This window comes from Cygnus atratus, chromosome 26, assembly GCF_013377495.2.
Source record: "Cygnus atratus isolate AKBS03 ecotype Queensland, Australia chromosome 26, CAtr_DNAZoo_HiC_assembly, whole genome shotgun sequence".
In the NCBI taxonomy this organism is placed as follows: Eukaryota; Metazoa; Chordata; class Aves; order Anseriformes; family Anatidae; genus Cygnus; species Cygnus atratus.
This window is the reverse complement of record NC_066387.1, coordinates 1515524-1539468: the sequence shown is the minus strand read 5'-3', so window position 1 is coordinate 1539468 and position 23945 is coordinate 1515524. Positions and strand designations below refer to the sequence as shown.

General features: G+C 51.5%; 1 protein-coding gene across 1 annotated transcript; it reads right to left on the bottom strand.

Annotated features, from left to right (window-relative positions):
* On the bottom strand, positions 1 to 23553 carry HOMER3 (homer scaffold protein 3). Its single transcript, XM_035569786.2, has 9 exons — positions 23004 to 23553; positions 11961 to 12117; positions 10922 to 11053; positions 10388 to 10495; positions 7131 to 7252; positions 6018 to 6174; positions 4056 to 4166; positions 3027 to 3107; positions 1 to 2161 (listed from the first exon to the last, which is right to left on the bottom strand). The coding sequence occupies exons 1-9, from the start codon at positions 23006 to 23008 to the stop codon at positions 1973 to 1975; spliced, it is 1062 nt and encodes a 353-aa protein (XP_035425679.1). The 5' UTR covers positions 23009 to 23553; the 3' UTR covers positions 1 to 1972.
* Positions 23554 to 23945: the final 392 nt, after the last annotated feature.

Genomic DNA, 23945 nt, shown 5'->3' with positions numbered 1-23945 from the left:
TCGTGGAGCTGATCTCTATTTCAAAGAAGGCTGCTCCTGTAGGAATAAAACATCAACACTGGCGTGGGGTGGTAAACAAGGCCCTAGAAATCTTTGCCACCCAGCTTCCTTCCTTCCCTTCTTAAATACCCTGAAACAAATATTACTACAGTAGCTCCAGTCCCATACAGTTGAGAACACTTCATGCAAAATAAAATAAAAGTCAATAACAAAAAAAGGCAGAACACTAAAACCAATCACACACACGCCAAAAAAAAAAAAAAATCAACCCAAAACCAAAACAACCAAACGCCCAAACAGAAAAGCCCCTCCCTGGCTACACAGGTCTGGAAATTTCGCTGTTTCCTCATCACCCCTGGGAGAGGGAAGGGCTTTGCCTAGACACAATCCAGCACGCAGTCACCAGCAGTTCTCGGCTCCAGCAGATTCCCGAGGTGCCAGGCCTAATCCTGCCCCAACTTGCAGGCGGTGCGTGGAAGCTGTGGGTTCCTCTCTTGGTCACCAGGTGAGCGAAAGGAGAGGCAGGCCCTGAGGAGCTGCCCAGGATTGCCTGGGTGCGGAGAAGGCAGTACGTGGCAGCCGGTGCTCGCCACGTAACTAAAAGTTTCTGCAGACCTGTGAAACATTCCCAGGATTACTGCTGTCTCTGCCTAACCTACAGCAGCAAAGAGGGCAAAAAACGACCACAGAATCCAAATCCAGCCACCCTCCTGTGAGGTTACTAACTAACTACTACACAGACACTGCTTCATCATCCGGCACAGGGCTACGCATGCTCCTGGCTAACTACGGGGGACTCAAAGGGCACCGCGGGGGAGACACAACCTTCCAGGTTTCTGTGGTGCCTCCCTCGATTCCTACGACTAGACAACATCTACAATAACCCACGGACTTCCCAGAGGCCCCAGAGGGCACTGGCCCCAGCATGCTCCAAATGTTCTCCTTTAATCTGGCCAAGGATGGCAAGCTGGGACCTGTACCCTTCAAAAGGAACACGGCTCATCTGACACAGAGCAGGACATCTCTGGGGACTGTTTCCCAACAAAAGAGAGAAGAAAAAAAAAAAGAGAAGAAAAAACACCCAAGAGCAACTGCGATTTGCTCCATTTAATTTCAATTAACTGCAGCCCTTAGAGGCTGGGAGAGATGCCAATCTAGCAGTTGGTTGGCCATCCCCATGGGGACGCCTCATCTCTCAAATGCCCCTTTCCCAACCAGGCCTTTGCTCTCAGCTTGAAGAAGTTTTAACAAGTCATTAAATCCCACTGTGTTAAACTAATAAGAACTTTGAAACCTGCAGTTCTTTTTTCGTCTGGAGGATGTGACTGAACAGTGGAAAGGGCACGCGGTCAGGGAAGCACCCTGCTCTGCAATGGGGCGGCTGCTACCTCTGGTAGCTCCTGACAGTGACCCGTGTTACTGGCTCCTGTTAGAAAGACACAAAGTTGTTAGGGCTGGGAGAGAGGAAGAGGAGCAACTGGTGTCCTCAGCGTGCTGGAACCTCTTCTCCCTCTCTAGGTGGGGAAACAGGCAGCTTATTCTGCAAAAGGCAAGTGGTTCCCTAAAAATCTACTGAAAAAATGCAAAGGCTGCTCAGCCCCTTCCCCTAGAAAACGGTAAAAATGTTGGAGACAGTGTGGCAGCAGGGAGGCTGGGAAGGCAGCACAGGGACAGCTGCAGTCTCTGGACCACGCCACAGCCATGGCAGGGTCCAGAGAGGCCTGGCTGTGGCTTGCAGATCCTCCCTGTGGAGGATTCAGGAGCTCGGATCCTCTCTGCCCTCCCTCTGGGTGTTCAAGGGGCAGTGAAGTGGCTGCGGCTGGTCTCCACGCTGTCCAGGCAGCTGCTGGTACGGTGGCATATCCTGCCTGAACAGGCCTCGAGGCTGTTCCGTGACCGTAATTGCTGTCAGCGACCAGTCCCAGCTCAGGCTCCCCTCCTCCGGAGGTGTCTCCTCCGAGCATGCTGCTGCTCAGTTGCTCTCCACCAGCTTGGCTAGTCCCTGACGGATCTCACTGAGCTCAAATATCTTCACATCCATTATCTCCGCCACCTTGGTGACTTCATTCTGGACCTTCTCCCTCTCAGCCAGGGTCTCCGCCAGCGTCTGCTCGGCCAGGTGAAGGCGCCGCTCCAGCTCTGCGTTGCGAGCCTCCAACTCCTGCCAAAGGACACGAGTGCAGTGAGGTGGCTGCCCCAGCACCGATACCTGCTGCTCACGGACCAGCACGCTTATCTTCACCAAACAGCTCCACCAGCACCCCAGCGCAAGGCTGCCCACACCCAGCCACCCCAGGACTGCAGCAGCTCCCTCACAGGGGGTCCTCCCTATCTTGAGTCACAGCACCCCATGTGAGCACGTGTCCCTCAAACCCAGGCATCTATCTGCCTGCAGTTTGCACAGGTGCTATCAATGTAGACCCCCCCCGATACCTATCATCTCCAGGTCTGATGGCATTTGATGTTTGCAGACACTATCCTTCCATGAAAACCGGTGCCTCAGTATGGGGCCGAGCCCCATAGCAGATCCCCTCGTTCAGTAGCTCAGAGATAAGCACGCGCAGGCAGTGCCCCCAGAGACGGCACAACAGATCGTGCTTCCGTCTGTGCCCTTGCCCTGAGGTGCAGAGCAGCTTGCATCCCTCCTGCCAGCCAGATCGAGCCACAGCTCTTCTCCCCTAGCCACCCCTGGCCATCCAGCAAGCTGAGCAGGACTTGAGAGAGGTAGAGGGTTACAGGACACCACCATCCCTCTCCAGTCCCATGTCAGGGGCTACAGCAAGTGCTAGAGGAGAGTACGTGCAGGCTGGGTTCGCTACTGCCTGCTTATGGTGCCCCACGTTGTATCTCTGAGGGACACAGTTTGGGTGGAGGAAGGCAGAGACATGGGCAAGGACCTGTCCTCATCATCCTGAGGCAAGAGAGGCATGGCAGCTCTGCAACATTCCCTCTTTGGCTCAAAGGAGAAATGGGGACGGGTCCCTCTAATCCAGGTGCAGAGGTGTCCCCAGATCTGCCATCCTTACCTGAAGCTTCTGCAGGGTCTCCTCACACTCGCCCTCTGCTTCCCATCGACCACACTTCTGGCTTTTTAACATCTGAATCTCCTAAAACACAAAAAGGAAGAGCATCACACCAGATCCACCCGTCCCAACAGGGCCACCTCCCACCACAGAGCCCAGCAAAAGCCCCTTCCCTTGCTCCACAGATCACTTAACCACACTCAGCTCCAAAGTTTGGCTTCCTTAATACCTCCCTTTCTGACCTTCCAATTGTGCCGTACCTGCTGCCTCTAAGCCCCAGACCCTAATCAAGATGACTGGCTGGGTACCAGCAAGGCTCAGTGACTCTGCTGCATCCTTGCTCAATATCCCATCCCAGGCTCATGGGGGTCCTGCTCATCTGCTGGGTCAACACTCTGCCCCACTTTGCTCCAGGGTTTTACCTCTACCCCAAGCAGGTCTGGGGTGGGGCAAGAGATCTCTTCAAAAAGACAAAATCTCCCCAAAACACGTGCCAACCCCAAAACACCTGCCTGCCCCAATCTCTGCTGCATGGCTACAAGCCTAAGGCTCCGGTCACACGCCCTGCTGAAGCCCAGCTACCAGAGAGCCAGCAGTTGTGCAAAGCAGAGAGACTCTCTACACATCTCCCTTCCTTCACAGCCTCTGTAATTAAAACTCAGCTTTAAATCATTAATTTAAATGCACTGAAAGCAAGAAGCAATTATTCTACCAGAAGCTAACTACAGTTGAAGATGGTTGAGAGGGGAAGGGGTAAGACAGCCCTGTCATTTGTGCACTGGCTGAGACTCTGTGCTTAAGACCCTTTGCACGGGAAACTCCCAGCACTTCACCAACACTCAGATTTGTCTCTCTGGGGAGAAGAAATCACTGAGGGGGCTGTGCTGGCTTATGGAAGCTCCTGGCTTGCACAGACATCTTGTGCAGGAGCATGAGGGGCCCTCAGATCTCACACAAGCTGTAAAGGACAGGGTATTGGTGACTGACAGCCCACCCAGATTCAGCTTTTCCTCTGCTTTGAGGGAGTATTACCTCATCTTTAGCCTTGATCAGTAGTTCCAGCTCCTCCAGGGTTTGGCTCAGCTCTTCCTTGTTGTTCTCGCTGGAGGAATCATGAGCCCCCTGCGACTCCAGTTCTGCTACCTACACAGAAGCAAGGAAGGCTCAGAGATATAGAAGCATCCCAATGTCTTATCACCAACAGTCATTCTCTCTCACGTTTTGGCTTTCTTACAAACCCAACAGGGCTCTCACAACAGGGTAGCAGCTTCCCTCCTGTTGTTGTTAGGAAAAAAGTTCCCTCCTTCTGCTCTGCGTAGACCATGCACAGAAACGCACTGCAGCAAAACTCTGTCTAGAGACTCTGTCTCTGCTTTCTCCTGCAGTTTTGCACTTCCAGCAAGTCCTGACTGGCTTCAGCTCAAGCACATGAGCCTACAACCCACAGCTATGGCCAGGTCCAGCACCATTTACATCCCCAGGCAGATACTGCTGAGGGCAAGAGAGTTACTGCAGTTCAACCAGAGCAGAGCTGGCCAGAAGGGTTTGCCCAAGAGTGCTCCCCGTTCCTGAAAAATTCAGCCCAGTGGCTTAAATTATTCATGAAGAGGATTCATTTTTAAAGGCTCGTCAGAAGGTCTGGAGCAGCTGTTGATGAGGCCCAAGCTCTCAAAGGGCTTGCAATGAGCTCGACAAGCGGAGCTCCAGAGCTGGGTACTTTCACACAGACAGGCCTCGAACCCCTGGTGTGACATGAGTCCTGCACTAGGATTCCTGTAACTGTGACCACGAGATGTGAAGCTCACATGGTCATGGCCAGAATCAACCGGCTCTGGTACCCAAATGCCCTGGTTTAGGGACAGAAATCTAGACGTTTCACTGAGCTCCAGTTTATTCTGGGATTTTAGAAAGTCCACAGTGGCTGCCCTTTGCCCAAACCTTAAGAAAGCCTCACTCCTAACCCCTGGCTGTGAGAACAGCCACCAAACAATTGAGAATGCATGGAGCAACAGCAGGGAACTGGAAGCTTGTCTCAGCCAGCCACCAAAACGCACATATACATACGCACAGCCAAGACCTACGCTATGCCTAGGGCAGCCTTCTGCTGCAGAGGAGAAAAAAACGTTCTGCGCAACTTTTACTGCCTGACTCCAGCACTGAGAATTAGCAACGAGCACAGGGAGTCCTGGGGGACGGTTGTTTGCTGCACAGACTGGCCACACAACAGCCATCAAGTGGAAACAGCTGTTAATTGCTCTAATCCCTGCTGTCTTCATAGTGTGCGATCTAGAAGTCAAATGCTTTTATGCTTCTTTTTCCAGGGCTCCGGAGTCCTCTCCCAGCTGAACTCAACTGTCCTAACACCCTTTCCCAGATACATTGCTGCCCTCCCCTCCCAAGAAACCCAGCTGTGTGACTGTCACTGCTCTATCCAGATGCACACAGGGCTCCTCAGTTGATCTGCGACCTCTCTGACATTATGGGGGTCAAACGATCCTATTATTCTGACCGAACAAGGGCTTGTTTGTACTGTGCCACACGGGTTTCGTGATGTCGCAGCTTGGATTCCAGCTAATTATAGCAGATAGAGCAATGTCCATCCTTCCTGCCAGCAGCCAAAAGACTGCCCTGGTGTCCAGCTCTGGGGAAGCATGGTCCTTACTCAGTAGTGCTGGCGGCTAGGAACTACCCCCAGAAAATCTGAAGGGAAGCTGGCATTTTGACTTTGGGCTCTGGTTTCCTCCCTTTATCTGCAGGGACTCAGCACACCCCCAGCTTGCTGTGCAGAAAACAGGAGCTCTTCTGAGAGGTCCCTTGTTATGTGGCCTTATTCTTTGGCATGTTTCCCTGCCAGGCGCATGCAGCATCCTGGATCTGAATCCTGTCTCCTGCTGACACTGAGGGAACCTCAGGGAAGAACAGGGTCAAGGGCACCACCTGGCTCCGGGACAGGGTTTCCTCTGATCTGCTCTGCAAGGTCCCTGCAGCGCTCACCCGTTGCCGCAATGTTTCCGTCTCCTCCTGATACGCAGCCAGCTGCTTCTTCCACTGGTCCACGTTGGCGTTGGCTTCATGGAGAGCAGCCACGAGTTTGTTGTTGTTGTCCTGGAGACTGAAGAATTCAGCCTCCCACTGGACCTCACTCACCGAGCTGTGTAAAAGAACAAGGGGGTGTGCAGGACAGTGTGAGGGTCTCAGTGTAAAGGTTTTGTTCCCTCTGCCCCCACTCCCCAGTGCGAACACACACTGAAGCCATGCTCCTGGAAGTGCTTCCTCTTCCTGCACAGCTTTCTATTTGACTTTCATCTTGCTTCCCAAATTTAAATGCTTCCTCCAGTCCTTGAATCTACCTCTTTTTCCTTTACCCCCACATAATATTCGACTTCAAGGCCACATGTGCTTTCCTGAAACTGCAGAAACCACAGTGTGAGATTAATGGGGAAGGGGGGGGTGATACAACTACTAGAAAGGGGTTCTGCAACATAGGACTGTGAATCCATTTTTAAACCCTTGTTGGATCCAAGTTTGCTTTGAATGAAACCCTATCACCCTAGACTCAGAAGGTAGAGCAGGACGTTTGCTTTTAACTTAAAAATATTCTAAGTGTTCAGCTCCCAGCTCAGCAGGAGCCACAGGACAGAATCTAGCCCAGAGTCTTTTGAACAGACAAAGACAGGAAGCAGCAGGGATGTTGCTGGAATCACCAGGGGAATTAACACAAATGCAGCCCTAGGCCAGCTGGAAAAGCGTGAACATCTTCTGGTATCACAGATTACTGATCTGCAGATAACTGGCAACAACTCATCCCTGCTGCAGGCGCAAAGCATTCTCCTTCCCGCGCTGTAGCAACAGCAAATTTCACCTTTGAGCTGAGAGAACTTTCTCCCGGGGAAAAAAGGAAATTGGTACAGTGGAGGGTTTGGGCAGCAGCAGACCTAGGGCATTATTTGGCTAACTAAACAAGTAGTATTAGATTAACAGCATTTGGTCTGAGGCCACTCAGTTGTTCAGGGGCTCTATGAGCGCTGGGATGACAGGGACATGCTCCAAATCCTGCCAAAACAGAGTTTAGCTGTTAGGAGCAGAGAGCAGTCATGGCAGCCTCACCCTTCTGAAAGCATTTTCTTCAGCCGCTCCTTTTCTGTGCTTATCTCAACATCGGCACTTTGGCTCCGGAATAGTTTATCTTCTCCTGGTCCATTGGAGCTGATGATGGGGCTGGGAAGTACCTGAGGGATGAGGAAGACGAGGTTATCTTATGGCAGTGAAGACGAGCCACGTGGCCACAAGGTCCCTGCAAACTCATTCACAGAGCTAGTTCTTATCACACTCGTGAGAGACCCTGGCTCTCAATTCTAGCTCCTAGGAGGAGCTGTGCTCAACGTCTACATGACAAGGTGTGGCAAAGACCCTCACGTATGGCTCAGCAGCACCAGTCGTGGTATAATTGTGACTTCAGAAGCTGTGTGGACGCATGGCTTTCTCTTGGATAGGTAAGCTGATGTCTGTCCTGCTCAGCTCTTCCAGCAGCTGCCCTGTTCTGCTGCTACGTCCTCCCTTTCCCTGTCCCCATGACATGCTGGGGCAGCGATCCCAGTGCACAGACACCCTGAGCAGGTGGGCTCACAGCTTGCACACACCAGCTATTTCTCCTTCCCAACTTGAGGTACTGAATTCTCTGGCCCCGAGCTTCCCCCAGACAAATGTCAGAGATGTTGCAGCCTGTAACCCAAGTCCCACGGCTGTGCCCGGCACACCAAGCTGCTCAAGTTGGCTCTTTCAGGGTTTTGCTGAATTCCTAACAGGATTTTCTTGCCGTTTCTCAGAGCAGTGGAAAGCCTTAAACTCTAAACACAGACCTGCTATGCCACCTGGGCTCAGTTGCAACTCCAGCTTCTGCACCTTGAGTTAAGACACGGCTCTGTATTCCTGCGTACATCAGGGCTAGCAGAGACAATTCGCCCTCCCATGCTGGAGGGAACTGAGAGCAGAGCAGAGATGAATACGCAGAAACCAAAGCAAACTTTATATCCACAGGTCCCCCCAAAAGACCCTTCCTTCATGGTCTCCTCTCACAGCGGGGAAGAAACTTGGCACACACAGGGCAAACTGAGCTATAAAAAGACTCCCTGAGCAATGAGCCTCTGGGATCCTAAGTTGGGGGCTGTGAGACCAGGTGGCTGGTGAGCCTGCTGGAGCTGATAGGTAGCCCTTACATGCCTGGGGTAAGGACAGCCACCTGCCTTTGGAGTCATCTGACATCTATAAATAGAGGCAGACGGGGCCACGGGATGTATTGAACACCAGCTTCAAGACACCTTCCAGAGAGCGATCAAGAAGCGAGACCTGCAAAACAAAACCCTGCCTCACCTTGCTAGGTACTAGAGGCTAGCAGAGAGCTGCTGGCCTGGCATTTCCACGGCTCTGGAAGTCTGAAGCCTAAATAAACTAGTGCAGATGCAGAAAATCAGAGCGCTCTGATTTAATTTCAGCAGACAGATCCGCTCTCTGCTCACTCGCAAACAGAAACGCAATCAATTATTCAAGGGTGAAGCTCCTGTTTGAAGCTCTATTAATGCAGAAGACTGAAAATCAGCAGCGGGACGGCGGCAGAAGGGCTGATGTGTACGGGCTGGGAGAGGCAGGACGAGGTCCACGTGCCCACATGGCAGGGGACACTGCGTGTGTCACCATGTCGGCATCCTGGCTGCCAGATGGCTGCAGGCAGGGGCCTTGCGTCTTTGTGTGTGAGCTCTCATGTGGAGAGAAGGGGCAGGATGGGAAGAGTGATCACGGGCTCAGTTGTGGCAGTTTTAGCACTGCTGAGTCAAGTACAAAGAACAAATTGAGCCTTAGCCCATCTACCAGACCTGTGTTTAACACTTTCCGACCACCTCATCCCTTCTGTTGCAAGCTGCCAGAGCAGCACAGGGGTGCTGGACGTGTCTGTTGTGATACCTGATGCGTTCTGCCTGGTGCAAACAGGACAGTAGGGAGTTTCTCCACTCCCAGCCTGCCTCCCAGCCAGGAGAGCTCTCCAGGCTGCAGCTGGCTGTGAATCTCTGTCTTGGGCAATTATTACTGACCAGGGAGTGCTTTACCTAAAAGTTTGGTTCTGCTGCGAATGCTTTGTTCTGCTCCCTTCTTCATTTGCCACCCATCAGGATAGGGTTGAGTTAGTGGGAGCCATCAGCAAGGCAGATTTTCCCCATTTTTCCACCCCAGACAACATTTCCAGTCTCCACAGAGCCACTGCCTCCACCTCCCTCTCTTTTCACTGCAGGCCAAGGTACTGTTCGCACTCCCTCCTCCTCCTCTGCTGCCATTCCATCTGTACTCAACCCAGAGAACGCAGCGTCCTCCATCCTACAGCTCCTCTCCTACTGCCAGGAGCTCGGGGAAACAATCAGCCACCTCTGGAGCACACTATTGGGGAGAGGAACTTCACTATCAATGCTGAACTGCCGCACCATGAGAAAAAGACAGGAAGGCTTCTCCACCACTTATCCTCTCCTCTCCACCCTACTGCTGCTGGAGTTGATTTAGTTATCCAGGGAGACAGGTAACAATTGCAGGCGTGACACGTGTGAGAATGATACGTGATGGGCTTAAGCTTTCTGGCTTGGTCTCCTGGGGAAAAGAAAATTGAATGACTGGCTGTCACGCCTGCAGCTCTACCTTCGTGGAGAGTTCCTGAGGTAGGGGAGAGTGAGTTCTGCTCTCACAGCACAGCTCCTTCTCTTCCATAGTGGAAATAGGACAGAAACGGGAATAGCCTAGTGAGGACTTCTCAGTCACCAGTGCCAAGAAGTCTCTGTCTTTCCACAGACCCCCATGGACAACACCACCTTGCAGAAACGCTTGGGAGAAGAACCCCTCTGCAGCCCCAAAAAAAACAGAAAAAAAGGCTGGAAATGCCTTGCATCTTCCTTCCTACAATCTTCAGCCAGGCAACACACACTCCTGCATGCTGCTTGCCTGTTACCGTCACACTGAGCCCTGGGAGAGCCATTCTAAAGAAAACAAAATCAAAACCCACCACCAACAAAATACCCCAAACCTCTTCCAGCATGGCTTTACCAGACATCAGCTGGTTATGATAGTTTAACTGTCAAAGAGGGAGGACTGTAAACCCTCCCAGGAGCTCCACTTAAGCACTATTTAATCCACTTCATGTGCTTCAGTAGAGTGACCTCAGGGCCACAGATGTCATCAAAATGTGAATCTCCAACCTCAGTGTCTGTCGAGAACGCCTTTGGGCAGAAAAGGATGAAGGATAGAAGCATACACAAGTTACCAGAGATCAGCACAGGGACCATTTTCCCCAGCAGTAAGCTTTACCCACGCCTGGTTCTGAGCATTACCTGGTGAGATGTGATATTCAGGGCAGGATTGGTCAGCTCTGTTTTGTCCTGGGACTTCTCCCTTGCCAAACGGGCTGCTTCTTTCACTTCCTGGAACTTCTCTGCAAACTAGAGGGGAGCGGAAAAGTCACTCTGCTGCTGAACTGAAATGCGGAACAAAGTAGAATCGATGTTTGGGTCACTCCTCCTCCCTTTGCTACTTCGTTCAATGTACTTTCTACTTTCTCTTCAATTAATAATAACATTGAGGGAATAGCCCCCACCTGCCACTACCCACAGCACTCACAACTGTGGGATTAGCTAAGTAGAGATGGCAAAAATTGAGCCCTAAATCCAAATTCATTTTGTGACATTCAGGACACTGCAAATATTCCTTTAAAGCACTTCCTCGCATCGTGCATTAGACTTTGGCACAGTGGGAACAGCACTACATCTAAAGACCCTAAAATCTTTTCTCCTGAGGCTGATCTCTCCTGGGTTTCAGGGACATTCACCCTACCGGGATCAGGGCTCTGGCAGCACCTGCCACGTTACCTGGGAGAGGTGCTGCTCCGAAGCAAAGCCCAGTCCATAGACCGTGTTGGCTCGGCTGTCTGCCCACTGTCCAAATTTCTGAGACGTCTTTGTGAAGGTCATGTTGGGGGTGATAGTGCTGTTGATGATTGCCTGTGGAGAGAGGCACAAGTGAGTCAGACTCCACGCCGCTGCCCCAGAACGATGGTGTGAGATTGAACACTATAACGGCTATGCACTGTAGGGACTGGGGGTAGAAGCCCTGCTTTTAAATGTATAAAACAGCAATTCAGGGTTCTGGTGACCAGAAGTCTTTCTAGTCTAGCTTTGCGACATGAACAAATGTAAATCTTCTTGTCTGCTGGAGAAAAAGGAAAAAAAAAAAAGAAAAAAGCTTAAGTATCACAAGCTTCATTGGGCCTTCACTGCTGGAAGAGAAGAGGCAGTGTCTCTGGGGACTGAGCAACTTTCTGACGTTCTCCATTTTCATGGCGAGTAAGGAAAAAACAAGTAAAAGGCTTAAACTGCACTTAGGACTAGCTATTACGAAAGACTCCGTTGGTTAGTGTAGCAACAAAATAAACTGCCTAGGAAGATTGCTGAATATCTGCCTTCAGGAGCAAGTCAGAAAAATGTCTGTCAAGAAGAATTTAGGGAGAGTTAAGCTTGTCTTGGGGTAGTGACTGAGCAGACTGCCTCTGAGAGCCCCTCAGTCTTTGTGCATTCTGTCTACAGGGTCAGCTTTAACACAGGATCAAGGCTCTTAGAAAAATCTCACGTTTTGCATGCTCAGAGGTAGGGAGGGCAGGGAGAGAGGAGGGGAGGCAGGAGGACATCAGACCCTACGGCACACTTTTCATCAGCACAGAGTCAACTGTCCAACACTAAATACACTTGAGCATGGAGACTGTTTTATCTCCCATTCCTTGCAGCGGGAATGCTAGTGCCCCGTGCTGAGAACTGACCAACTTGACACAGTAAACATCAACTGCAGAACAGATTTGGGCTGGAAACAAACTTGCTTTCAAACTGTGCGCTGCCCTCAGCAGACACTCCCTACCTTGGTGCCCCCCACGCTGATGATCCGGTACACGTTGCGTGTGGCATCGTAGAAATAGGAGACGGTCAAAGCGTGCTTGCTGGCGGGGATCCAGTTCCGTTTGGTGGCAGGATCGATCTGGAAAACATGGGCCCTGGTGCTGAAGATTGGCTGCTCCCTGCAACAGAGATGAACAGAGCTGTAAGGGCAGAGGGGAAGCTGAGCAATGGGGGAGGTGGATTGACTTCCTAGCACCCACACTGCATTATGCAGTGCCAGGGGCACTTCTGCTGTTTGCCTCCACTCCAGGGATCCCTGACATAGGTGCTGGGCACTGCAGCTCCCGTGGACCCGGATCTCTCAAACAGCAGCCTTGCACCGGTATCATCTAGTGTCCCTCCTTATCAGGGGAGTCATGACCAAAGCTCCCCATCACTCCTGTAAGTTGCTTTTCAAAGATCTTTGGGCTTTTGTGTGCTCTCCGCAGAAGCACCCCACATCCTTGGCACTCCTCTAATGCCCGTGGACCACTGATGATGCTCCTGTAAAGTAAAAGCCCAAGGTTTTTGTGTGTTCTTTTTGCCCACCATCCACGCAGCATGACGACAGCAGCTTTCCCAGCACAGTAGTGACCTTGGTCTATGGAAATACACTTGATAAGGTAACAAAGCCACTAAGGGCGGTTAAATACAGGTAGAGGCTTCTACCTTCTTCTAGAGCTTCTCTGTTCTCCTCTGCTGTCCTTCACACATTTCCAAAGACCACAGCATCGTCACACCAGCAACAACAGGACAGCCCTGAGGTTAGCAGGTCTTACACACGCATTCACCCGAGGATCAGCAGTCAGCTTGCGAGCAGGAGCACAAACAGGACATCACAATCTCATGTTTTGGACACACCAGCTGGTCCTACACAATGCAGCTGGTGTGGCAGAACTATGCTAATACTTAGTGAATATCTTAATTTCAGCCTGATACGAAGCTTTCTTTCACTATCCCTTGGTACCTACGTGCACACTTCATGGTGACTTCACCACCTATATGATTCTCTGGCTGCTGTGCTGGGTGTACTTCCTGGGATATTTCCGAGCTGGAGCTCTGGGGAGATGGATGGATGGAGGATGGGTTTGTGGGTTTGGGTTGTGAGCACAAGCAGCGCCTTCCCCTCAGCACAGCTCTTCCTCCCTTGACTCACGCTTGGGAAGCGCATCCTGCAGCAAGAGGTCACGCTGCAGGATTAAAAGCAAGTCACTTAAGAATGAATTAGAGGAAACACTTCACCACACAATGTGCAGCTGCTGTGTGAAAGCTCCGAACCAAGCACTGCCTGGATTTTGTAACCAGTAGTGTCTAAGCCGAACTAAGGAGTTGAATCTCGCATCAGGACGTAACTTGAGCATTTCAAGAGGCAGGAAGGAACGTTTCCGTGACACAACAGCCCAGGTGCACCAGCGGATGGGGTCTCCATTTGACTTTGGTTAAAACCCAAGGCACTGGTCATTTCCACACTCCTTATTTACAGCTCGTGAAGTCTGATGGGATTGGATACATCCCATAACCCCCTCCCTGGGTACAACAGCTGCAAACAAAGCACAGTCACAATCCTGCGACATGTGAGCCCCTGAAATCCACAAATTTCTATTTCCAGCCCATTCCAAGTCCTCACAGCTGCAGTGAGCAGAATGAAGATGACTGTACCTGGTGTTTTCCGTAGGCATCACCAAAACTTAGGAAGGAAATGAAATATTCCCTTCTACCTCCCAGTTTCCAGCCTTGTCCCCAGGCTACGGTCCTGACTCAGATCGCTTGCTCAGGAGCAGACTGCGTAAAGGCCTAAACCAGCCCCTCCTGAGCATCCTCGCCGGCTGGTTTTATTCAGCCACAGTCTGATTCTCAAATGAGACTCAAATTCTCTGGGCTCCACTAACAGAAGCCGTGTTTTACGTGGATCATGACTTATCCTTCAAGACACAAGACACAGAGTTAGGGAAAATTAACAGCCCTGCACCTTGACCCCCAAGTCCTGGTCTAGTGTCAGAAAGAACAAAGGAGGGACGTTACCTAGCTGCTGGCATTTGTTAGTAAGTGTAAGACAGACTACAGGCCAAGGGGGTTAGTGCACGCCTCTCCTCCAGCAGCCTCCTTTTCAGGTCTCCTAGCTGGACTGAGGCTCCTTTTTGGTTTTGTCTCCAGAGTGATTCATTTCCTAGCGATGCAGAAAGTCAGCTGTTATTTATCACGCAGAGCACAGACAGAGCGTTCAACCAGGCAGCGCTTAAGGGGTTCATTTGTCCCAAGCTCGCAGAGCTTGTAATTTGTAATGATCTCTCATCACTAAATAAGTTTTCTTTCCCTGTCATGGAAGATAATTGGGTGAGCCGTGTAACTGGAGCAAATCCCTTTGGCAGCAGGAGCCGGCTGTTGGGAGAGGGCCACAGAGGAGCCTGGAAGGCTCTAACGTTTCCAGTCACACGCACGTGACGCTGGCTGCAGTGACACCGTGACGGAAAAGCCTCCTCAGAGATCACCCCTCGCACGCACAGCAGTTATTCCTGTGCTCGCTCCTCAGCGGTGAGCTCCGCGCCCAGCGTCAACGGAAAGTCTCCTGCTGACTGCAGCAGGTTTGGGACCGAGTGGTGCGTGGGACAGCCCCTGCCACGCGCCCCGACAGAGCTCTCTGCAGCACTCCTGGGGATAAACCTTCTCTGGCTGGTGCTGCAGCAGCACCTGGGAATTCACCCAGTGCCTGCAGCACGGGGCCAGGCACAACCCCAGGCACCAGCAGAGAGGATCCCCTGTGGCTGCCCTGTGCTGTCCCCCAACAAGATGCAGACAGCTGCCTGCTCATTTGCTTTGTAAAGTAGTCTCTGCAGGGAGGGGTCCCCACCCTGCTCTGCTCCGTCTCTACCATTGAGACCGGAGGTCTCAAAAAGAGAAAGGGAGCGAAGGGGTAAGAAAGCGAATTCTCTCTGCGTGGCCTACCTCTGAGTCTTTCGATACCTGGCAATCCCACTGCCTTCCTCCTGGTCACTCCAGGACAGGGGGCACCCTGCTGTCTGCTGTCTCATAATCACAGTGTCAGTACCCACAAAAGCCAGCATCGCCTTCCTTCTGAGCATCAGGAATGGAAAATAAGAAGCCACTGGAAGGTCTATCAGACAGAGCAGCCCGTCTTCACAGGGCTTTGCTTACGCTTTTTCTGCTTGCATGAGGCTGGCTTGGCTCTTGGCTGCCTGCTCACGCAGCTCACAGCCCTTGGGCACGAGGTCTTTTCCCCTGGTCTCAGGTACACCAAGAGATGCCCCAGGTACGTTGAAATATGCTCTGCTGCTGGTGTCAGCGGGGAAGGGTGCTCTACTTTTCATGTCCTTACATGATCGCTGCTGTCTTCGATGCTCCTCGTATGCTCGTTCATGCTTTATGGTCTTCCCTGGAGCAACAAAGCTTCACGCTGTCTCCGAGAGGTCTTTCCCTTCCAGTTAGGGATGCGAAAGTCGCCCAGACTCCGTGAGCAGGCCTGCTGCCAGCTACACCAGATGTGCTTCGCTTCCAGCGGAAAGCAAACTGGTAGCAACAGCAGCAGGGCATGTCTGCAGCCTCACCTGCCTGCTTGGTGCCAGGGAAGGAACTCCCGCACCTGTCTCCCTCCGAGGGAAGCGAAACAAGAAGAATTTCAGAAGATTCTCCAACGTCTCCCCTTTCCTCGCTGCAAACGGGAATAGTTGCTGCCACCTTGCACGTCCCTAATAACGGAGGCTGAAGATTGCCCCATGAGGGCAGCCCGTCACTGCCTTCTCCCAGCTGCCTGAGAAAGGTGTTTATTTTAATCCAGTAAAATGACACAAAATGTATCTAGCTAGTACAAGAATTTATTGCTGAGGATGCTGGCTGGCATGGAAACCTTCCGTTCACTGCTCACACTCTTGTCTGACAAGGTTAGAGCAAACACTACAAAACAAAAGCTCTCCTAGGGTCTAAGTGGTGGAGTGCAAGAAAGACAGAGTGAGTAGGCAGCAGTGCAAATCGAGAGAGAAGAAAACCAAGCAATTGAGACTCTGCTGATGTGAGAATACAGGATGTGAGCTCCGGGGAGGCCCTGACAGCAGAGCCCGTGACGTTTGCAAATCTCAGGGCACGTCTCTAACAAGGTGCAAATGAAAATGGCTCTGCCTCACGCTTTCTATGTTCCTCAGCAGCAGAACCACAGCAGGGTTTGACACAGCTCAGCACAGCTGAGTGGATTAGCAAGGTGGGGACGCAGGCAAGACCAAGTGGCACTGGAGGAAGTTCAGAGCAGGAAAAGCACAGGTGCTGAAAGACAGATCTGAGATGCATGGGCAGAGTAATGTATGAGGAGCACCCGTCTGTTAGCTTGCTTCTGGCCAAGCTGCTGACCTCCTGTTTCCAAAAACACTACAGAGCATTTAAAAATAGTCTTGAAAGTGCACAGGATTCAAACTGTCATGTTCTCTCTCCCTCTACAGCTCTCTTTCCCCTGTGTTTTAAGGGTATATGCTCGATACGCCACGCATCCTCAAATGCTGACTCTTCTTTTCGTGCTCCCAGCTGGGAGTCCCCGTAACAATGCAGACGTACCAGTGGAAAGGACATGTGTAAATAAAACCACTTACATCCCCCAGGGCTGTCCTTCATAGATAATTAAGAAAAAACAAATCAAATGAGTGAAAGGACAAAGATCTGGCCGAGACGCAGACATGATCAGCAAGCGTCTGATGGCAACTGGAAAGGATCCAGGTCTCCACTCTGCCTGCATTTGTACCCAGCCCTGGGGGAAGGGTAAAATCTAAGAGTCCCACACCCCACAGATAGCTTAGAAGTAAATTTTCCCCAAGTGAAAGGTCCCCCAGGAAACACTCCAGCAGCAGGCTCCCAGCCAACAGGCTAAACCAAACAGCTAAAAACAAAAATGGAGACATAACCTAACTAATCCATCTATTCCTTACGTGTTCCTTGCAACAGCAAAGCTCCTGGCTCCGGGATGCTGCCTCCTCTTGTTGATTCTCCTTCAGGAGGGCTGCTGGAAGAAGGTCACTGGTGTTTGGGGAGGATGCACAAAGAGAGGGTTTGGATCAATCGTTGCTGATCTGCTCACTGGCTGGAGTCTGACTCTGGTCATTAGGCTGACATGCAAAACTGCTCACTGGTCTCATTTCTACCTTGATTCTTGTATTATCCTCATCACTACGGTATCCAAATTGATTTCTTAATGAATAGCTGCTTATTTCACCATTGCTATGAGAGCAAATCATTATTTGTCCTCTTAATTTATGGGGTCAGCTGGGTGGTGAGGACCGAGGGGGCCGGAGGGACTGAGTTCACTGCCTCCGAGCGAGGGAACTCGCCAGGTTGGGACGCATCGAGGCGCTGCCAAGACCCTGGGAGAACGCCCTGCAAGCACTGCCCGATGCCAAGGAGGTACAGGTGGCATCAGTTCACTCCCTTGCACTAGTGCCACGTCTTACCTGGTGGGGGAACAGCGGGCAAAAGAGGTGCCAAAGACTGGAGGAGATTAAAACCAGAGCTGCCTCTCCGATTCCGTGTAATCTGAACACATATGGCACCGGATTTATGGGCTGTCCTTGAGTGTCCTGCCTGGATGCAGGCTCTTCGCAGGCCTGCAAGCCTGGTCCTAAATAGGAGCTTCTGGAATAATCCAGGGCTCCTGCAGCCGGAGCACGCTGGAGAATCTCCCTTGCAATAGAACGGGAGATGAGCCACCGCCAGGAGAGGCCTCTCCAAAGGGGACGGCAGCACCAGGGACCGGCACCAGCGCCGTCCCCTGAAGCACCTGCAGCGTGTGGGACCACAGGGATCAGGATATCTGCAGGCATCACGCCCACCAGGCCCACCACGCCGCAATACAACGATGTCCGAGCTGCAGCAGGGCCAGCCCTGCCTCACAGCCTGTCTTCCACACAGGGTTCAACCCACCGTGAGTCCCTTTGCTAGGGACGTCTTGAATGGGAGGATTTCGCGGAGCCCTCTCTCTAATCCTCACCAGAGACATCCTCTCAAGCCAGCAGATGAATCTAGCAGCACAAGAGAAGTAAAAAGGTGAAGAGATTTTGTGCTTAAGCCACAGGAGACACAGGCCGGGCTGGAAACGGGGCACGTTGCCCACTGCAACCTCCAGCCCCAAGATAAAGGTGTAAAATCCCATGAGGAAACATCTCCCGATTTAAGGAATAGCCCAGGTTAGAAGAAGGGACGGCCAGCCTCTGAAAGAGCTGCTCAGCAAACCGTTTATCTCCATGCCTGAGTTTCAACAGCGCCGCGGCAGTGCCGTGTGTTTCACCACATGCCCCTTTCTCTTCGCCACACCCCCGCCTTCAGCTGCCTGGTGGGTTCCTCACCTTCTCGGAGAAGCAACGTTTTGTTGCTTTTACTTTCTTGGGGTATTTCCAAGGCTAACACCACCTCTTCAGGAAAATCCTATTTGACAGTTACAGGCTTGCTCTCATCAGCAGGTTCCTGAACCTAAGGGCAGCTGCTAACTGCAGCCCTCCTGCCAGACTTCTTTGAAAGGAAAAGGGCGAGAGGAAGAAACCTTTTTTCCTTTTTATTTTTTTTTCTTTAAACACCGGTTTAGATCTTTTATAGCATCCAGCAATGTCTTTGCTCAGTAGCTTCTACACAGGGCGTGGGGAGGGGTTTCTTTCTGACTGCACCACTGCATTTGGCTCATGCTTTGTCCTTGTTTTTCTTTTTTTTTTTTTTCCCCTGTGCAATCTGGAGGATTTTTCCTACTGAGATCCTTTTATTTCTCGTCCCCAGTAATTGTAGCCTCACAATCCTGTCTACCCACCTGAAACATGCCTATTTTGTTAGCTGAATTACTTATTACCTCCTGCTCACTTGCCCCATTGCTGCATGACCAGAAAGAAACCTTGTTACGTGTGCTTGGGAGGGGGAAGCTTTTAGGGTCACCGTTCCCCAAACAGATCCTGATGTTTCAGTCCTGTCTTCAGTTCTAAAGCAAGGCATGTGACAAGGGGGCAGGACTGAATCCTAGACACAAATGTAACCTATAGCTTTCTAAGAGAGAGATTTGGTGGGAGAGTCCAAGTTTGAAGCACTCCAGGGACACAAATATTGCAGATTTCCAAGGTTTAGGAATAAGGGATTTAGGCACTTAAGGCAGCAGCTGGAACGTGCTGAGCTCCATCCTCACAAACTGCATTTGCCTTGCTGTTCCTGGATGGGGCTCGGTCAAGGGCACCTCTGGGAAGTTCATGTGCGACTCTTGGCATTCAGATGCAGGGTGGGGATCATTTTAAATACCTTGCTGTGCATCTAAGCAGTCTGTTGTCCCCCTTCATCCAAAAAAAAACTAATCAAAAACGCCAGCTGAGAAATCACAAAGCACCAGATCAGCAGAATCATTTGTTTCTGCAACCCGTGGGCACAACAGCGCTCAGCCACAAGGGTAGGGAAGGGCTTTGGGGTGTGCTACTCCTGCTGCCAGGAGCAGGATGCCTACGAGAGCACAGAGACCTGGGAACATATTTTTGCTCTGTGCCCTGTGGCTGGGCTCAAAGCCCCCAAAACAGGCAGTTTTCTGATAAAGGCCCTCTGCCAGCCACAGCAGCAGATAAGAACTTCCCAGCTGCCGTGGGGGGGGAACTCTGCGATTCTCGCAGCCGTCTTTCCCAAAGCCCTTTCCCTCTGCAAGGTCTGGTTTCCTGGACGGGCGTCCGCAGGGCAGAGCCGAGAGGGGTACGTGAGCATGCGAGCACGAAAGAAATGTGGCTCAGCGCTGGCGCTCAGCCCGCCGCCACGCTGAGTCAGCTGGGAGGCCGCGCTGGCTGCGTCAGGGCTGGGGCTCTTCCTTCTGTCGGCTCACCAGCTCGTGCGAGAGAAACCCCGCAGCGCGGCACGGCCCCGGATAATTCGAAGGAGGGGGGTTGGTTGGCAGCGGGTTGAGGGAAACGCGTTTCAGAGCCCAGTATTTCAAAAGGCAGAACTGGAACGCAGAGGGGACGTGAGAACCGGTCTCCTCCTCCTCCTCCTCGGCTGCTGCCTTTGTTTCCTTTTATCTTCCCTCAGCAGCCTGAAGAGCTGCCGGCTGCGTGTCAGCGCTGTCTGGGGGAGAAGTGGGGGTTAATGGGGCTGCAGAAGCAAACCCCGTCTCTTTCCCACTGCATTTCTTCTGCAAGTCCAACCCTTCCCCTCTGCTGGGTGCAGCTCCCTCCAGAGCCCATGGCAACCACAGCTCCCTACAAAGGGGTGCGGAGGGCGTTGGATCCTGCCTGCCTAGGATTGGGGCACTGACCCCAGGACACCGGTTTTTAGACACTGAACTGCAAAACCCCGCTGCTTTAGGAACAAAGCGTGGGAAGGCTGGCCCGCAGCCCTTTGTTCTAACAGCCAGGGAGGTCTTCAAGCCCTCTCAGCTGCAGCTTTGCTTTCAGTGTGTGCTGCATCACGTCACCTTGGGCACAATGCTGCGAGCGTCCAGGTGGCAGAGGCCAGACTTCTCCTCCCCAGCCGCACGGGGAAGGCTGAGCAGCGCAGCTCCAGCAGCGGGAGCTGGCTGTGGGCTGCTTTCCCTTCGGCCTCCCCCCACTCCCAAGAGCTTACCCGGCAGGGTTTAGCACAGGAATGAAAAGCAGCTGCCTCCTGGCCTGCCTGCAGATAAAGGGCAGCAAAGGAATCCCAGCTGAATATGCTCCTGTCGGGATCAGCGTGGGGAAGAGTGCCAAGCACGCAAGGTCAGGCACAGAGAAAGGGGATCAAGGGCATTTAAAAGACATAATTTTTTTTCTTTTTTTTTTTTTCTCCTTTTCTCCCCCCCCCCCTTTTCTTTTTTTTTTTTTTTTTTTTTTTTTTTGAGAACAAGGATTTTTTTCCACCCCTTTTGGAAACCAGTCTCAATCTATAGAGCACCTCGGCTGCTGAGTGTCTCCAACACAATCTGCACATTCACCCTCCCAGGACAACTGTCGCTTCTGCTACTGAGCTTCAACAGCTCTTTCTTTGACACACTCACACTGTTGCTGGAAGTCTGTACAATAATTATAGTTAGAAAAGAGCAGAGCCAGAGGGCAGCTAAATAATTCTTTACACGTTCCAGAAAAAACATGCCTGGTAATAATTAGAACCAGAGACGTGGAGATACGTATGCAGTTCAAAGTGCTCCATGCCTCCGACACAAATTCTGCCTCTGCATCTTCATTACGAGCTACAGGACCCCTCACACTTCCACGCACATACGCCTGCCTTCGCTCGTAGGACTCACTGAGGTCTGCTGCTATTTTCGACCTGTCCTTGCCAGAGCTCCAGGAGCAGCAGCAGCCCCTTCGACGGGGCCCGCTCAGACTGCCTGCTCAGCAGAGGTCACTGGGATGGCCGTACGGACAAGAGCGGGTGAGTTCTTTGGTCGAAAAACGTGACAAGTGGGTAAACTCTATCCCGATCAAACTAGAAGTTGCATTTGACAACGCGCTTGGCAGAGTCAGAGAAATAAAGCGGCCACTGAAGACTCAGCTAGGACCTGACTAAGTTCACTTCCCTCAGGATCAAGTGTTATTGACAACAATCCTCCTCAGAGAGGAAATGCTAAACATTAAAAACCTACAGGGCAGTGGGTGCAAAAGAGTGCAGGGACAGCCTGTCCGTGAAAAGCAGAACATGATGTTACAAAATAAAATAAATCTAACATGGAGGAATGAAGACCGGAATCCCTGCTTCATGAATAATAAAAATCTACTGCCAGAACATCACGTAAAGGTGGTGTGCTTTTAATTTCTTTTGTATGGAGAGGAATCTAAATGCTGCTGAAAGCTACTTAATAACCCCATGTGATCAACGTGCGAGCAAGAAGACACTTTAACTCAGGAGTTAAGTGGAAATAAGGAATTTTCGGTAGAACCGTCATCTCTGGCTTAACAATGGTTTTGCTACTACACCACTGCAATTACAGAGTGAAATCCAGGCAGGCTGAGATGATGACACCATCTCAATGTTTCTTCCACGGGAGCTGGTGGCCCTCTCAAGAACTCACACAACTGCTGGGTGTTAACCGCGGTCGATCCAAAAAGGATTCATCCCAGGGCCCCGGGAAATAAACCGGCTAGTCCCAAACCCTCTGCTTGCTACACCCTTCCTGGCAGCTCTAGAAGTTTTACAGTAACTTTGTGGATCACTGGAAAAGTTACAGGAAAATAGGGATGCTTTCTGCTTTACCCTGGATCAGCACCGACTCTGCCAACTTCAAAGGATCTGTGCCACGTTCACACTGCTGTCACTTTTGATTCTTTGTCTCTGCCTTTCCTGCCTCTTGAACGTGTGTTTGAATGCTCAATCACGTATCTAGACAGTCCAAGAGGAAAGTCAGCAAGAGGAAAACAAGCCTCAAAGAATTTTATTTATTTGCCTTGTAATGTCAAACCCACACATTTGGAGGGGGTTGATCAGACACGTTTCCTACAGATCCACAGCCACAAAGAGTTACTGCACAAGAAACTCACAACAACACGTCAGGTCCTTAAACTTACACGATTGAGACTTATAAATAGGGCATAAATTAAATACCAGGCTAAGCCCCTATTTCCATGCCAAAATTCACTGCCATATCCACGCAGCATTATTTCATTCTTGGAAAATCTGAAGAGGATCATAAACTAAAGCAGCAGGGAATTTCAACCAGCTATTTATTCATTTAGAAATGCAAACAGAATCCATTTTACCGAGTGCCAAAGTCACAACAGCCAAACAAAACCTCCAACTTCCAACTTCTGGAAAAGTTTGGAAACACAGCCCAGCTCCAGTCCTCCCAGCGAGTCTCCCAGTTTGGGTTTCACACAACATATGTATCACGAGAGGCTTCCCTTACACGCGAGTTGATTTAAGAAGTTGCAGAGCCGTGCAATTACCTACTTTCTGACCCCTAAAATAAAAGGCGAGTCTAAACTTTAAAGCTTGCAATATGGAGAAAAAAAAAAAAGCAATTTAAAACCTTCATTTCTTTTGCAGTTACCTTAAAAATAGCTCAGCTGCCACCAATAATAAAAGCGATTCGAGAATAATAAACTGCCAGGCTCACCCCATCTCTGCCTGGGCGTCAGCTTCTTTCTCGCCCGTCCTTTCTTCAGCTGCCTCGGGGTCTCTCCGCGTTTTGATTTATTTCTCCCTTCCTCTTTCTTTCTCTGTCTTTCTCCGGATCCGGATGCTCTTTAAATTTCCTCCGGAATCTCACTTCGAAAGCTGCTAGTTTTGCTCTCGGCTCCAAACGCCCAGCGATCCCCGACCGTGCGGGGCAGCCGGGGCAGGGGCTGCCCGCACCCCCCCGGCCCCCCCCGGCAGCAGGGGGGACTCGGGCTCGCCCCCGGCCGCCGCGGCGCCGCAGCCCCCAGCGCCTTCCCCTCCTTTCTGGCTCCCAGGAGCCCTCCTTCCCTTCAGCATGGGAGGGGAGCGGCAGGCTTAGGTGGTGCTTTTGCGAGCCCTTTCAGACAAAGCCGTCTGCTCGCCTCTGCTCCCGCAGCCCCGCAAGTTTTCCCCCAGAAGTCCAGCCAGCTCTGCCGCCCGTCCTCCTGCGGAGCGATTGCTTTGTTCTCCCTCTCTCTCTCTTTTTTTTTCTTCCCCTGCTCTCTCCTATCCGCTTCCTCCCCGTGCCAACTGCCCCATCTCGGTCACATTTCTCCGCTCCCTTCTCTCCCGACTTTATTCCCGGGGCCGGCTCGGCGGCACCACCTGCCGGCCACGGGCAGCCCTGCGCCGCCCCGCCTGGCTCCGGCGTGCGCTGGGCTTTTAAAACCAAATTAAAAAAAAAAAAAAAAGTGTTCTTTTATCTTTGGCTAGACGTGTTCCATCAGAAACAGGCCGCTCTTTGTCGCTCGGTCTCTTGCGAAGGCGTTTGTACGAGTGGTAAATTAACATAAGGCGTGAACGTGTTTTTATGGCATGGCGAAAGGCCTCGGGAAGAAGGGAGGCAATCAGCACCCAGCCACTCCCGGCGTGCTCCTGCGGCCCTAGGAGCTGATACTGA